At 42.0% G+C, this 16,763-nt stretch overlaps 1 protein-coding gene and 1 long non-coding RNA gene across 3 annotated transcripts in view; one reads left to right on the top strand and one right to left on the bottom strand.

The window, feature by feature from the left end:
- kcnk10b (potassium channel, subfamily K, member 10b) overlaps positions 1–16,637 on the top strand; it is a 20,086-nt gene extending 3,449 nt beyond the window's left edge. For both annotated transcript variants that reach the window (XM_016664604.1, XM_007578928.2), the window contains exons 2-7: positions 3,291–3,706; positions 11,496–11,610; positions 13,164–13,324; positions 13,530–13,722; positions 13,799–13,941; positions 15,200–16,637. In XM_016664604.1, coding sequence (XP_016520090.1) covers positions 3,291–3,706; positions 11,496–11,610; positions 13,164–13,324; positions 13,530–13,722; positions 13,799–13,941; positions 15,200–15,850 — 1,679 coding nt within the window. In that variant the 3' untranslated portion in view covers positions 15,851–16,637. The remainder of the gene's footprint in view (positions 1–3,290; positions 3,707–11,495; positions 11,611–13,163; positions 13,325–13,529; positions 13,723–13,798; positions 13,942–15,199) is intronic.
- Positions 6,076–8,172, bottom strand: LOC107834006 (uncharacterized). The gene is made up of 2 exons (XR_001659782.1): positions 8,082–8,172; positions 6,076–7,726 (listed from the first exon to the last, which is right to left on the bottom strand). It is a non-coding gene; the product is annotated as an uncharacterized LOC107834006 (long non-coding RNA).
- Positions 16,638–16,763: the final 126 nt, after the last annotated feature.

Genomic DNA, 16,763 nt, shown 5'->3' with positions numbered 1-16,763 from the left:
ACTTATATATGTTTTAACCAGATTCCTTGTTAGTGCATTTTAAATATTTGACAGCATGACTTTTATTTTGAAAAACTGCTTTTACCGGAAGATGCAGGCGTTCAATAGCAGCTTGATGGCGGATTTTATGAGTTAATGCCTGGAAGCAGCTCGCTGCCATCAGGAATCACAGAACCAACAGAGAACCAACAGAGAACCAACACAGAACCAACACAGAACCAACAGAGAACCAACACAGAACCAACACAGAACCAACAGTATCCGACTCTTATTTCAAATCGTTTATTAAAACTGTTTAAAGAGTGAAACAGGAAAAGCAGAAACCTGCTGGAGTTTTACTTCAACCAGCTCCAACCCAGAAGTTCTGCAGGTCCCATCAGAACATCCGATGGGATCAGCTCCTCCACCATCAGCTCCACCTCTTCCATTATGGATCATCATCTGTGTATTTTCCTTTTTCCTCTCTGGTCAGAGAAGCGCAGTGTGAGGCCAGAGGAGTGAAGGCATCTAATAGCATGAAACACTTTCCCCTCCCTGCTTATCTAATTTACAGGAATCAATGTGAAGCTGTTTCAGTAGCTCCAAATGAATTTACAGTAATGGCACCTTCACCTCCAGGAAGCCAGACGGTGTTATGTTCGCTGCAGTTTGGTTTGGACTGCAAGTTGTAGTTTGGGTTCTTAGTTTACATTTATTTTTCTAAATGTCATAAAACATGGTTTCCTGGTGAGCCGCAGTTTTTCACCTTCACTTTCTTCCTTGAAGACTGCTTCATCTAAGATGTATTACATAAAAAACAAAGTAAATAAAACAACTTTTCCTGTTTTTTCATTGTTTATCACAGTTATCACCCACAGTGATATAAACGTTAGTTATCCACTTCCACTGATTACAGAACATTTACATTTACTGCTACATTTGGCCCTGAAGGTTTTAATCTCTCTGCAAAATCAGTTTATTGGGAACATTTGGAACTGCTCAGCTGTTTGTGATGAACAGATTACCCATCAAGAGTTTAAATGTCTAAATAAAACTAATCTTACAAGAATTATTTCCAAATTCATCAATAAATCCTATTTTCAAGTCACTCATTGCATGAATTATCCTTGAAAGAAAAACACTTGAAATATTTTTAGTGTTGATAGAAATGTTTTATTGTAAGCCTTAATTAAGAAAAGAGATTACTGCCTTACACAAAAAAATTACAAAAAGTCAACTACCTGAAAATATTCAGTTGGAAACATATTTCTTATGTTTAACATTGATGAGGCAGTAGCTACGCCCCCTGGTGGTGAACCAGGAAGCTGCGAGCCGCCAGGCTCCTGAGGTTGTCCAGAACTGATTGCATAAAACCTGCAGACTTGGTGGCTTCAGCCGAGGTTTCAGTTTCCACAGGAAGGCCGACGGCGCCGTGCTGCTCACCAACAGATCCAGACCCAGAAGAAAAGTCAGCTCCAGCGTGTTCACAAGGCATTTACACACAAACCCAAGGACGAGATGAACTGAGGGTGTTTTCCCCGTGTTGATCAGGACTCTGCTGCTTTTTCCTGTGCAGCTTGTTGCAGCATTTGGTATATTTCTGCCCGTAAACGTAACTTTTAGTGAATAACTAAAATGATTCCTCTGTCAGAGATTGAGACTGTTCTTGGACGTTCTTGATTCCTGGTGGATGTTTGGCTTAGAGTTGCATTAAAGCAGAACCGTTCTTCCTCCAGTAAATCCATTTCTCATCCGACCCTCCATGTGGAGATGAGAAGCGTCTCAGACAGCCGCCGCCCTGAGGCGCTCCAGCCGGAGAGGTGTGGGTGTTTGGGTGGAGGCCAGAGCTCTGAAGAGCTTCATAAGCCAACACATTTAAAAGTTTTCTAAATTTGGTTCCTTCATGCTGTGGCTTGTTGACCTGCAGCAACATCTTATGCATTTATTAATACCTAACCCAGCAGAGTGATGTTAGTGGGAACATTTCTTCATGAAATGTTTGGAAGATCTGCTGTCAGCTTAGTGAACCAGAGAGGCCTGTCTGCATGAAGGCGGTGCTGTGGTCTCATTCATTCATTCATTTCTGGGACTTTAATTAATTAATCGTATTTCAATTGAAAAACTTAAAGTTCATCTTTCCAGAATTTCAGGAAGTCCTGATCATTAATGGAGCTTCTCTAGAAATCTGGGCTGTGCTCACTGACATTAGCGTTAGCTGCTACAGGCTTAGCATGCTATTTCATGCTTCGTTGATAGGCTAACTGTTTTTAGCACAACTTCAATACATCAATAGTCTTTTCCTTCGTCCAATCAGATCGTTTAGAGGAATTAACCCTCAGTGGACCAGAGAAGAGGCGCTGCGGTTCGTCGTTTCTGGATGTCGCTTGTGCATCAGAACAGACCAGAAACACGATGCAAAATGCAAACATGTTAAAATCTATTAATTATTTAATCAAAATGAACGTGTTAAAACCCAGCCGGCCCCACTTCAGTCAGAACCATTTCATTGCCATGAACGACTCGCCGCCATTTTTAGAACTTTTTCGTCATTCTGTGAAAACCAAACGGAGGACAGGACGGAGGATCTATTCTCTGTTGATGGAAAATAAAGACAAGCACAAAAATTGCTTGAGGTGCAAACAACAACTTTTTTGTTTGCTTTCTACCTGTGATCCCCTCACTCAGTGGCGCCCTGGGTGTGAGCCGTATTGCCCGTATCAATAACCCATAACTGTTTGTAAATGATTGTTTTGCTCGGTTTAGTTCTGTTTCCATATTTTTCGATCAGAACGTTGTTTAATGCTTTCCAGCATGATTGAAGCAGAAGTTGATGTTGAAGTTAATCTGAAGGTGAAGGAGGGCGAGCCTAACGTGGATAATACTTATTTTTTCCTGATAGCATTCCTCTGCAAGAAGCCGTCTATTTTCCGCGAGTGAGCAGAGAAAAGCTTTATAGACCTTGTGAGTGGGGATAATAGAGATTTTAATGGCTGTAATGCTCTTATGTCTGCATGCAGTAAGATATCTCTAACTATTAAATCTGAACTGCAAACCATTAGAAATGGTTTAGTTAAACACATGTCATTGGTTTACATTTTTAATTCTACATGTCAACAAGCTGTTTACCACAGACCAAGATAGATGTGTCTGGGCTCTGGGATCGATTCGGCAGACCAAAATGCCTTTGCATTCACTTTACAGGGAAGAAAAAATCTCCAGATTTCTTGTACTTTTCCTCCAGGCCATGGAAATGTTTTCATGTTCCGTCTGTCCAAATAAAACTTAACATTTCTTCTGGTCTTGTTTCCTAGTGGCGGTCCAGACCCACTTGGTGCCGCCCAAAAAGATGCAGCCAGGCATGGTGAAGTCCAGCCTGGTCCATGCCAGCGTGGCCACCATGCAGAACCCGATGGGCTACGACCCGCGGGCCAACGGCCACTGCGCCCTGCCGCGCCTCTCCATCTCCTCGCGCTCCGCCAGCATGGTGGCCAGCCTGGACGCCAGCACCGACGGCTCCATCGCGGCGCTGCAGTCCGTGATGAAGTGGAAGACGGTGATGGCGGTGTTCGTGGTGGTGGTCCTCTACCTGGTGGCTGGAGCTCTGGCCTTCAAGGCCCTGGAGCAGCCCTTTGAGAGCAACCAGAAGACCAGCATCACCCTGGAGAAGGCCTCCTTTCTGGAGAGGAACCCCTGTGTGACTCCCACCGAGCTGGACGCCATCATCAAGGTGGGTTTGGATCTTATCCATGTTGCATCTAGTCTCCAACAGATGGGCTTTCAAAACGCTTCAGGAGTTGGAGAGCAAGTCAAGTTCTTCAAGGACAGAATAACTTACTCAGTGAAGGATAACCCCTTGACCTTTAACCTAAGGGAAGGGAGAGTCATGGAACAGCAGGCAACAGAAACCGATGATTTTGTACCAATGAACATAACCTGTGTTTTATCAGTTTAATCTGAGGAATCTTGAGGTAAACCAGCATTCAGTTTCATTTGAACGGTAAAAGAGGGAAGTCAGAGAGACGATTGAGGCCCTAAAATAAAGTAGAGTTGGGTGTAAACTTCACTGTAACCAAATTTATATCGACTCTGCAGCAGAAACTACCAAGAGGAAAGAGATGAACAAGAGGGGGCTGAGGACAGAGCCTTGAGGATCGCCACTGTTAACTGTAAACTAAGACAAAATGTTTGTCACCATATCAGGCTGTGACAGAACAGGTGAAGGCAGGAAGTGTTGCAGAATAAAAGCCTAAAGAACGACAGGCTGCATGTTTATGTGCAGATCAGGGATGGAGGGAAAACTATGGAGACAAACGACAAAATACAGAGAGGAAATAAAAACTAGAACAGATGGAAATAACACGAGCAACAGCCACAAAACCACCAGAGATCAAGATGATAAAACTCTCCTAATTCACTTTTAATTTAATTTGTGAATAAAAACAAAATGTTTCACTATGAATCCATTAGCCTATTTTCACAGTCTAATATTGTGTTTCTATGTAGCATAGCTAAAATCAGCCTGGAGTTTATCTCACATGTGGAAGATCAGTGATGAGATTCGCTGTAAATTAGTCAGACGTTGTTTTGGAGGCTGAAATGTCACAGGAGAAATCTGATCTGAACTGTCTGTTCATGTTGACATTTGTCATAAAGAAAAGGAGAATGCTGGACAGGTCAGGAGAAGAGGTGATGTCTGCTGTCCTCTGTTGGCTTAACATCTATACATCTGCTATATGAGAGGCTAACTTCAGGTTTATTTAATCACTGTTTGGAGAATCTCAGATCTTAATTCCAACATTTAAAGATCAATTCTACATTTTTGCAGCTTTCTGAACTTGAGTGTGATATCTGAGGATGTTCTTGTCAACTTCAGAAAAGTCTCGCCTGATCTGACTCTGACACTCCGCCTCGCCTGTGAAACCTGAGCAGAGGTGTGTGTGTACCTGTTGTTTCCTTCAACACGTTCTCCTGTCTGTATTAGTCACAGTTTGGAAGTCAAATGTATTTATATCCAATTCAAGGTTAGAATTAATTAAATTGATTCCAGAGAAAAGGGACAGAATGATCCATGTAGAGTTCAAGGAAATAAAAAAAGTTGCTGGGATTTTTCTGACTTCAAGTAGAAACTCAACCAGTGACAAACTGAACCAGTAATTTATCAGCAGGACTTGAAATTTCCCTTGTTGTCAGTTTATAGTCCAGGAAACAGAGACCGAGTTCAGTCAGGATCCAAATTAACCGTCCATTTAACTGTTTTTTACTCTGTCAGCAGCAGTGATATGAAGCACAGCAGTGATTTATTCTGTTCTCTGGCATTAAACTGAATCATCGTCCAGGCTGAGGGTCACTGCATCACCATGACACGCACAAGTGGAAACGGGAATGGGAAAATGATTTGAGATGTGCCGGAGTACGAAGAGCAGAAAGTTTACAGGTTCAGGCCTGAAGATCAGCCAGACTGCAGAAACCGTTACAATACGCTGCAAAAAACCCAGGAAGGAAAAAGAACCCAGCAACAACAACAACCTTATGTAACAACCAGGCAGTTCTCAGTCTGCAGCCCAGTCCTTGAACTAACCCAAACGGGTCGGTGGCGCTCATCTTTCCACCAGAATAACTCCATTTGATCGCCCACTCTGTTCGGCAGAGCCTCTCTCCCTCTGCAGCTCATCCAAACTTTATTTGGGATCCGTCCTTTTTCTGCACCACATTCCCTTTGTTGTACTCAGCCTTTCAGCCACTGATGCTCCATCATGAGTTTTTGAAAAAATCAATGAAAGTACTCCCTAAGAAGACGTGTGGAAATGAAAACCTTTAGCGTGGCGAGCCTGGGGTCCAGAGGAATCAATTATTCATTGAGCAGATCTGCAGACACAAACCTCCTGGAGTGAATCACAGCCAGCAGCGTCTTCTGGACAAATCAGCTCAATCTCTACTTCAGATTCATGCCATGACAGAACCAGTCTGAAGGAAGACTATCTCAGTGTTCAGTGGATTTATATATTTGAATTCTGAATGACTCGGTTTCTACCTGATGAACAGCAAACCGTAGCAAGCCTGAACTTTTAATGTGTTGTTATGAAATGACAACATGGATTTTCTTCAGAACACTTTCTATTTGCCCATGTCAAAGTTTGAGTTTCCAAACTTTACAAAGTGTCTCAAAAGAATGCACAACTCTTCACCTTTTTAAACTTAGTCACAGTGAAACCAGCAGCGTCAGTGTTTTTATAAAGATTTGGAAAATAGAAGGAAAATAATGAATTACTCTCAAACTGCAAACTAAGAGGAGAAAATAACGCCGATCGAAGATTCATTCATTTAACTGCAGAAAGAACAGAAACAAGAAAAAAAAGAAACTGAACACAAAGAAACGAACTGAGCAGGAAAAGATCTGCTAACAACCAGGAGCGTATCTAAGGTTTAAATGTCCTTAGTGTATCTCCTGCCTGTCACTCTGCTCAGCTGGAGGGAAAAATGCATCCAACATCCAGAGTTTGCTCCTGTAAACACTGTGAAAATCTTTGGTTCAGAACACAAATAGAGAATCATTAAAGCTGCATTCATTTTAAGTTTGTCAGTAAAACGCGTCATTGTTCAGTTCAAAGTTCTCTGAAGTTTGAGCTTTGTTAAGCTTGACTGGCAGCAGATTTATGATTACTGCACAGATGTAATAATGACATGTTCACTGATGGAAAGAGGAAGAAAGTGAATATCAGTCTTTCTGAAAAACAAACGTATTCCTAATAAACGTTGGAGCAGCTCTTACAGTAGCAGAATGACTCAGTTTTATGTGTCTGCTGTTTGAAGAAAAGGCCTGCAGGACCTGCTGCTTCACACGTACATCATCAGAAAGTCTGCCTGCTCCTCTTACAGCTTTGGTTATTAGTTATCTGTTTGTGCTCCAGTCGCTCAGCGGAGAGCTGGCAGCGGCGACGCTCTGTTGTCAAACTGTTCTGGTGGAGAAGTTGACAGGAAAATGGCAACCTTGGGAAGCCTGTGTGGGCCGATCTATCAGGACGGCAGCACTCGTTAAGGCTCGCCGCACAGCGTGTGCTGACTTAATGCGGCCATGCGCGTCTGTTGACCTCGTCACGTCTGCTCCGGTACCGCAGATGCCCACTCACCCACTGGGTGCCACAAACACTGCAGCCCTAATTGGCTTTGGTTGATGACTCACTGTGGCATTATGTCTCTGGCAGCAGTTAGGCTCCATGTATTGATGACTCACTAATCTGCAAATAAACTTCTGCATTCACCGGATTACTGCAAGTAAAAATACATCAGAAACACTCTAGCATGCCATGAATTATGTAACATAAGAGAAAAGTGTAACAGGTTGGGTTTGTTTTTATTTCTAAGGATTAGCTGCACAGAATGCTGCAGAGGAGGGATTTAGCCTTAAAGTATTAGTTCAGAATTTGTTCTTTAATAGTAAAACCACCTGTTATTGTTGTTGAACTCAGTTCTTGGTTGTAGCATCAAAGATTTCAAGGTGGTTTGGGTCAGTGTTCAGGTGTTACTGATGTTGAAAGTGTTGCAGAGCAGAGTTGTTGGCAGCGTGTCAGAATGCAGCAGGGGGTGGAGAGCGTGAGGAAGCTGCTGCCCGGATCGCTGCTGTCACCCGCTGAGGGGAGGAAACGCCGCTGAGAGGATGGAAATCTGCAGCGACGGTCTGCTCTCTAATGATCTGCAGCGCAGGACGAGAAAACGCATCAGCCAGCTGGAGGTGGCAGCGTTTCTGCACCTGTAGAGAAACCAAAGCAGACCAGAACATTACGGAGAAACAAACAGTTTGGATAATTACCAAATTCACAAAGTTTCACATCAGACAAAAATAACCTCAAATGAGTTTGAGACTTTTCAAACCAGTCTTGGTCATTTCACACTCGACTTCCTCCAGTACAAAATGAGACCTTGTGTTGCTTTTATATCCACCAATTCTCACCTGCAAGGTTTCTCAAATGCTTTACATAGTTTTTATTAAATCTCATAAACGACAGGGTGTCAGCCCTCATTTTCCTTTGACTATTCTAGTTTGTCTGCCACCAAACAATAACAATCCTGGCTTGTGGACAAAACAACATCAGATGTTTTCCCACCTGACAGCCCGTTGGACCCGGTTCTACTGGAACCCAGAACTCCATCATCTGCTCCTCCTCCAGTTGCTGTGGTTCTGAGTCAAACCAACCTGTTCCCCTCCTGGCCTGTGGGGGCGCTGCACCAAGAACCACTGAAGGAAACGACACAAAAACCTCTGAAGACACTGAGAGCAACTTCCTTCTTCACCAGATGGAAACAAGATGGAGGCGTCAGGTTTTAGCGGTGGGAGGATTTCTCTTTAGGCTAAAGACCAGGAGCCATTTCTGCTGCTAGCGCTAGGCTAGCATATTTGTTTTGGTTGGATTTACCCAGAATGCCCTGTGCTGTAGTCCACTTCCTGCTTTTGGAGCGGCCTCTGCTCCGCTTAGCTTTCACATGAATTCAAACCGAACTTCAACCGAACCCAGACTGAGGTTTGTAGGCAGACACAGATTTGGGTACCGTAGTTTAAAAGTTACTGTTATGTTGGTTAGTTTAAAGAACATGAAGAATTGTGTCTGAAGCATGTGTGTTGCTCTGAATAGAGCATCATTTAGGCAGAAAGGCTGTGGCATTCACAGTGATCTGCTGTGGTGTGACCAGGTATGAAGCTTCTGGAATTATCTGACTGTTCAGGAATGAGATTTCAGTGAAGAGACTCAAGTGATCAAATAATTATTAGCTGAATTGATTAGAAAGGAGGTGAAGCTGAGATTCATATTTGGTTTCAAGCATCCGGCATCCCAAGGAGAGGAATGTGTCTGCTTAGCTTAGCTTAGCTTAGCTTAGCTTGAGATGGAACTTTGACTCTGTAGCGGTGGCGTCCATGTGGCTTGTGCACGGCCTGTGTGGAGCTGACAGCATCATTGTAGACTGGCTGAACATCTGTGTGTGTGTGTGTGTGTGTGTGTGTGTGTGCGTGTGTGTGCGTGTGTGTGTGTGTGTGTCTGCAGCTTTGTGTGGAGCTGTGTGCCAAGATGAAAATGACTGTTTATATTGATTTTAGATGTAAATTAATGTCTTAACATAACAAATATTTGTTTTCACTATTGATTTGAATAAATTAGCCGTTATTTGGACAACCTGATACTTGCATCTCAGACAGATCCTTTTTTAGTGTGGTTGTAAAAGTTATGGGGCAAAAATAGAAGTCCTTATAAAATATTCAGACACATCGAGCAGCTATGTATTTCTGCCCCTCGACTCTAAAATTAGGAAATGTTTGGCTTTTTTGATAGGATATTTTCCCTCATAAATGATTAATGTTTATTAAAACCTCAAGCATTTTGGAAGCGATTATTTTTAGATTGAGTGGATGTTGTTAGTTGGGTTGATGCAGCTGAGGTGAGATGGTGAGTAAGCACGTCCAGCAGCGTGTTTGCAGGTTGTGTTTTACTGCTTGGAAATGTGTGTCAGAAGAGTACATGCATATTTTATTCTAACGGCTTGCAGCTTTCAGAAAGCTTGAGTGAACAGATTGGGGGTTGCCCTGAATGAAGAAGCCGCAGCTGAAAGCAGTGCTGAGAGCAAACAGTTTCACAGTGAACATTTGCCCCCAGAGGCAGAATATTACCGAGCACATGTATATGAAAATTATAAAATAAATGCTTTTCTCATCTAATGCCCATAAAGACAGAGATTATAAAGAACAAAAGATAATAGGTTGATGTTCCTGGGTGCATAATGGAGCCCAGAGGGAGATCATTGAGAAGAGATGCTGTAACTGGTTTTCACTCTATAATATGTGGACGAAACAGAAAAGACCAACTCTGAACAGCTTTGGTTAAACAGGAACATGGAACAAGATCCTGTCTGAACACAAGACTCCATAAATATTGTTTATTTCTGAAACAAAGAAACTCCCTCAGATTTTACAGTCTGTTGATTAGTGTCACAACTAACATAACTTTAAATTATTTGAGTACAAGATCAAGAAAAACTCTTTCTGCAATTCTTTTATGGACTAAATGGAGTATGAGTAACAGAGCAGCTGATAGAGGTCACATGACCAGGTGTGCTAACCTGAAGCCGCAGCCTGAACTTCTGGAAGGTTCCTCCTGACTTTACTCACATTTTAACTGAGCTGTTTAAGTTTGCACTGACACTGGGCTGAGTCCAATACGCCCTTTAAGACTGATCCTTGCAGCTCCACTTCTGATTCCTACTGACTGCATTTACAGGATCACATTAATCTGCAACATGATGCTAAAAGCCTTGAAATAAATTCAGTACCATTTTAGAACCTTTTGTTTAGTGAGACTATTTTTCCATTTGATGAAAAAAAAAAACGATAATTCTGGTGTTTTTACAATAGTGTTAATTATTGTAAACTATTCCTACCAAACTAATAAAAATTCAAATTCTCAACCAAAATGAAAAAAACAAATCAAACCTTTGACTGAAGTACATTTATTAAGGGTTGGAGGAACAAAATCCATGTGCAGAAATAATTGTTTTACAACAATAGCCCCAGAAATCCCTGGGGCTATATGTTTTATGAGTTAATATAAATTAACTCATAATTTATGAGTTAATTTATATTAACTCATAAATTTTAAAAATCCTGATGTTACTATTTTAACTCTACAAGGTTCCACCAGATGTTGTTTTTCCACTTTTTAAGATTAAATGTTTGAATCACCTTCATATAAAGTTTTATTTATTTTCATTTTTAAAACATTTTTAGACTTTATTTTGTCTAGAAGTCTTTTTCTATGAAGTGCATAATGTGACGGTGTGTGTGGTTTGTCCAGACTTTTTGCATTAACACATATTTATGGATTAATGTAACAAACTACAACAGTAGTGCTGCATTTCACCTTTTACACTAGCTCTGCTGCCAACTAGTGTAAAATATGTAAATTCAGGAAAAATACAAAATAAAACCAAAAGAAAAAAAACAAGAGGGTCAGATTGAAAAGTTAACTCATAGATAAGTATGGTGGAGGATCTATGATGCTGTGGGTTGGTCCATTTCATCTGGAGTTCTCTGAGATATGAGGGCAGTTTGAACTCTGGGAACTGAACCCAGCAGATAGAAAACCAACCTTCTTCCATGAATGTTTCGGTCTGCAGACCCAGACTGAGCCGAGCTGAGGAGCAGAGAGGAGCGGAGCGATGACTCCAGAAACATCTGGAGAGATGCCTGAAGATCTCTGTCTGGTTGCTCCAATTAGAAAACTCTGAGCCGTCCTGTGGGGAAACAGAGGTTATAAATAAGGTCAAAGGTGTGACAGGATCCATGCTGAGGGTCATGTGTGAATATCTGGGCAGAGAAACAGTCTGTCTGGGAGCCCGGCGCTCTGAACCGTTTCTTCTCTATGACTGCTGAGCTGCTCATGTTTAGCTATTTTCTCTCCCTGTGCTTTGATCAGAGTTTATTTCTATATAAATCTTGAGTTTTGATCAGTGTCCCTCCTCCCTGTTTCCTGCAGCATGCGATAGACGCTGTGAGCGCAGGAGTGAGGCCTATTGGAGAAACGTACAACTCCAGCTACTGGGACATGGGCAGCGCCTTCTTCTTTGTTGGAACGGTCATCACCACCATAGGTAGGAGCCAGAGAGGCTCTGCTCAACGCGTTCATGCAGCCTCAGCCGTATGAGTCAATAAGATGTCAAGTTTAATATTAAACCTCACACAGAATGTAATAATTACTTTGCAGAACATTTTTTAATGTATGAATTTTAACTTGTTCATTTCTATTAATTGCATAAATTTTAGCATGTAAAAGTTTTAATGCAGTTATCAGAATTTTATTAAAATACATAAATCCTGAGCTGGAAATTTTGTGTTATGTTTCTGGTACGTCTGTAAATCTGACGCACGGTCTGCTGGCAGCAGTGATGGATAATAAAGCTGCTTCTCTCGGCCCACTGAGGTTCATTTCTGCTTCAAAACGATCCAACTGGATGCTAGATAACAACATTGTTGTGTTCAAGTTGTGCTAAAAGGAGCTAGCCTATCAGCGAAGGTCATAAACCACAAGTTAATATAAAACAAAACATTTATGAAAATACATTTCATTGTTCCCATTTTGACAGTAAATGTTTTTCTGTCCTTTCCAGTTTTATTTGCTGTGGTTGAATAGATGCAGTAAAGTCTCAGCTGACCTGGGTCTCATTATTATTCCCGGGTGATTTGAACGCCGGCGCTCGCTCCTGGAGCTAACAGCCTGTGAAGCTCAGCATTCTCATAATTGCTTAGAGAAACTGCTGACATAAACATGTTGTTTTCTCACGACGAGCCGCCTTCCTGAAACAGCTTCTGCTGCTTTTACACAAAACATGGAGACGATTCAGAGACCATTTAAAACACCAACATGAGGTTCATCAGACATGAGCTTTCTCTTTCAGCTGCCTTCATGGACAGAGCTTCACAAAATCCATTCATACACACCACTTGTTACTTCTGACAGGTCTTATATATCATGTCATAGATAAAAGATAATATTTCATTTATTAAAAAACATTAGTGAACATTCAGCATCATAAAGATCCAGGAACGGAGCAGCAGGTCAGGGAGGAAGTTCTGGTTTAAAGCAGGCTCAGTTTTACTGCAAACAGCAAAAACTTTTAGTGTTTAGATGATTACAGCCGCAGAGAAAAACCCCAAAAGAGTGAAAATGTTCCAGAGTACCAACTCAGTGGTGCAAATACTAACAAACACTTTTCACTTTATTATCTATATCATTTTCCTTTAGTTTCACATAACTTTTTGCAAATCATTAAAATAAACCAAAATTCGTCATCTTAACGTAAAAAATGTGAGTTTTAAGTAATTCTGCCAGCTGCTGCTTTAAGTGTCGGGTTTCGGTGAGTTAAAGAAGAAGGAATCACGCTGCCTCCTCCGTCACTGATTCTGACCTCACTGTATCTCTGTATGTTACAGTAAAGTCATTATTAATGCAGTTTCCTTTAAACCTAATTACAGTTGGAGCTTTTCCATGCACTAGGAGGTATTGCATAAGGCCATCGATTGATTGAGTTACATAAGAGAAGCTTGATTGAGTCTTGCTCCTCGTCTTACGCGCCAGCCTTCCCTGCTCTTCTCTGCGTCTGTTTTGGGTCTGAGCGGTTCTGAAACGTTCTCCTGTTCTCCACAGGTTATGGGAACATCGCTCCCAGCACGGAAGGCGGGAAGATCTTCTGCATCCTTTATGCCATCTTTGGCATCCCTCTCTTTGGCTTCCTGTTGGCGGGGATCGGAGACCAGCTGGGCACCATGTTTGTGAAAAGCATCTTGCGAGTTGAAAAGATATTCAGGGTGAGGAGTGTGTTGTCTTTGTTTTTATCAGTATGTTTTTTTAGCTCTCAGAGGAAAAACAACCTATGTAATGATGCCCAGTGTCTGAAAACTGCTGTGTTTATGTATCACTTTATCTTTTTAAAGGATATCCAGTGTGAATCTATCATATTTGAACCTTTATCCACGTTTTCCTAGTTTCTAATCTCTTTCTTGGTTTGCTCAGCAAAAACACAGACAGATCAGTCAAACGAAGATAAGAGTGACATCCGCCCTCTTGTTCATCCTCGCCGGCTGCATCGTCTTCGTCACCATCCCTGCTGTCATCTTCAAGCACATCGAGGGCTGGACGACGCTGGAGGCCATCTACTTCGTTGTGATCACCCTCACCACCGTGGGCATCGGCGACTACGTGGCAGGTCGGCCCACAGCTGCAGCCGTTTACTGAAGCTGCAGGACTCAGGTCCTCTAACATCGCTTTTGCTCCTGCTGCAGGGGGGAATCGCACCATCGACTACATGAACTGGTACAAGCCTCTGGTGTGGTTCTGGATCCTGGTGGGGTTGGCGTACTTTGCTGCTGTTCTCAGCATGATCGGAGACTGGCTGAGAGTTCTTTCTAAAAAGACCAAAGAAGAGGTGAGCGTCCATATTTCTGCATCTTCAACAAGCCTGGTGTCGCTTTCCTACGCAACTCAATTCTCATTTCCCTTCAATGCTCCATCTGGAATTTCTCTCATTGAGCTCAATTTCTCAGAATGAATTTCAAACAGGCGAATCAAAGAACAGAAGGAGTTTTGAACAATGATTTTGATTTCATAGGTCAGAGAGAAGCATTTCTGACTGGGTAAAACCAGATCCAATCGATTACAACTCTCCAGTCCGCTTGGCGTTCACATATACATACAAACCATATCAGAGTTCACTTCAACCGAACCCAGACGGAGGTTTGTAGACCAGAGTTCGTCATTTTGGTTCGATTGTGTATTCACACCTCCATAAACGACCTGGACTTTCTAGAAATACATTAATAATTAATAACAAATGGATTAAAGCGGACTAACCCATGGGTGCCATTTGTAGAGGGACACAGTAAAAAATTAACAGCAATATTTTATTTTATTTAGCTTGTGATGGACAAGAAATGGGAGTTCATTTCTCAGTCATATTTTCTGAATGTCCGATTCCCAAACTCTAAATATTTAATTCATGTAATATTTACTACAGTAATCTCAAATTAAATATTTAGTTACGAGCAAATTTTTTTAGTTAATAAATTGAATATTTAGTTTGTTAACTAAATAATTAGTTCTAAAGTAAATATTTATTTTCCAAACTAAATACTTAGCTCAGACCTTAGTAACTAACTGGTAACTAAATACTTATCTCCTCAATTATATATTTAATTTGAACATTAAATGTTTAATTTATAAGCTAAATTTTGAGCTTGTGAATTATGTACACTGCTCAAAAAAATAAAGGGAACACTCAAATAACACATCCTAGATCTGAATGAATGAAATATTCTCATTGAATACTTTGTTCTGTACAAAGTTGAATGTGCTGACAACAAAATCACACAAAAATCATCAATGGAAATCAAATTTATTAACCAATGGAGGCCTGGATTTGGAGCCACACACAAAATTAAAGTGAAATGTTCTCTTTATTTTTTTGAGCAGTATATTTTGTTTGGAACGCTGAGATTTATAAAACTATGAATAATATGGTGAAATGAATTCCTATTTTTTTTTCTTGCAAGTCAAACCAAACAAAACATTGTTTGTATTTTTTTATTGTGTAAACACTTTTATTGATGATATTGTGATTTGTTCAGATGAACCTCTATGTGTGTAATATACGTGCTGTTCTGATCGTTTTGGTTTTTCTGTTTCAGGTCGGGGAGATCAAGGCTCACGCTGCTGAGTGGAAGGCTAACGTCAGAGCGGAGTTCCGTGAAACGCGACGGCGCCTGAGCGTGGAGATCCACGACAAGCTCCAGCGGGCCGCCACCATCCGCAGCATGGAGCGCCGCCAGCTGGGCCTGGAGCAGCGCGCTCACTCGCTCGACATTCTCTCTCCAGAGAAGCGGGCGATGTTCGCCAGCCTGGACGCCGGCCGCTTCAAGACTTCTTCCCAAGAAAGCATCAACGGCAAACTGAACAACCTGAGGCTGAAGGGCGCCAGCGAGACGTACGACCAGCAAGGCAGCGAGCAGACGCCACAGACTGCGTCTTCCTCGGAGGAGAACCTCTTCAACCTGCGCTTCGGCTCGCTCACCAAGCTGGCCCGGCGCAACAAGAACCGCGACCTGTGCAGGAACATCACCGAAGACTCCCGGCGTACCAGCATGGCCATCAATACGCCCATGCAAGGGGAGGAGAGAACGGGCGAGGATGAGGAGCCAGACGAAGAGAGCCGAGAAAAGAAAGAGGAAAACATCAGCCTGACAAACCTGTCGCAGTACGCAGCGGAGCGCAGCAAGCTCAACGGCTTCACACCGACACAAGCCAAGGACAGAGAGAGCGATCAGATCCCAAATGCATGAACACTTCAGCTGCAGACATAGACTGTAGAAAGAGACGGAAAGAAAGTCGGACTGAGTCACAGGGAGAGTTCACAGTCCTTTGAGATGTCAAGAAACGTGCCTTTTCTGTTTCCTATGCTTCGACTGGAACCGTTCCCATCAAATTCAGTCATCGTGCCATAGCAATGGGAAGAAAACCTGCTGCCAAAAATGAATCAAAACAAACATCCAGAAGAGCCTGTTGTTCGATTACCTCATTACATATGTTGCTGTAAAATGGGCTACCTGTGATGTGACCTGAGCTGTCACACTCGGCTCTGTTGTCTTTCAGCCCCGGAGGCGCTCACGAGTCGGCCATCTGTTCACACTGAATCTTATTTTTCTCTCACACTGTGGGCGCGACAGCCAGAGAGCTAGATTCTTGTCATTCATCTCCAGAGACATTATCGATCATTTTGTCATCTCATACCGTGGTGGCTGTTTATGGGCCGCCGGCTTGCTGTGGAGGGACTTCTACCTTAATGACTGCAGTTTGGAGGGTTTTGGTTTTGCTGGATCAATAAACAACGCTAGTAGCTACCTAGAGGACATGTACAATTATCCCTACATTGTATGTGGCTTTGCATATGTAGCCTGACAGTAAAAAAAACAACTAAATATTAAGATCTGTGATGAAAAAAATGAAAACAAACTATACACAGTGCATGGTTATTAAAACACAACCATAGCAGCTAGCTGGAATAACCTAAAGAGTTACAGCTGTTATAATGTTTCCTTTTTCGTGAAAAAATAAAATGTTTGGCTTTCACTCCTGGTTTCTGCTCATCCACAGTAAAACTAATGTGTTTTTGTAACGTCTAATTGTGAATTAACACAAACATCCAAACAGCTCCGGCATACTAAGATTGTCAGCAACCTTTATTGTACACAGATT

This window comes from Poecilia formosa, unplaced genomic scaffold, assembly GCF_000485575.1.
Source record: "Poecilia formosa unplaced genomic scaffold, Poecilia_formosa-5.1.2 Scaffold498, whole genome shotgun sequence".
In the NCBI taxonomy this organism is placed as follows: Eukaryota; Metazoa; Chordata; class Actinopteri; order Cyprinodontiformes; family Poeciliidae; genus Poecilia; species Poecilia formosa.
The sequence above is the reverse complement of the archived record's forward strand: the minus strand, read 5'-3'. Positions and strand labels throughout refer to the sequence as shown.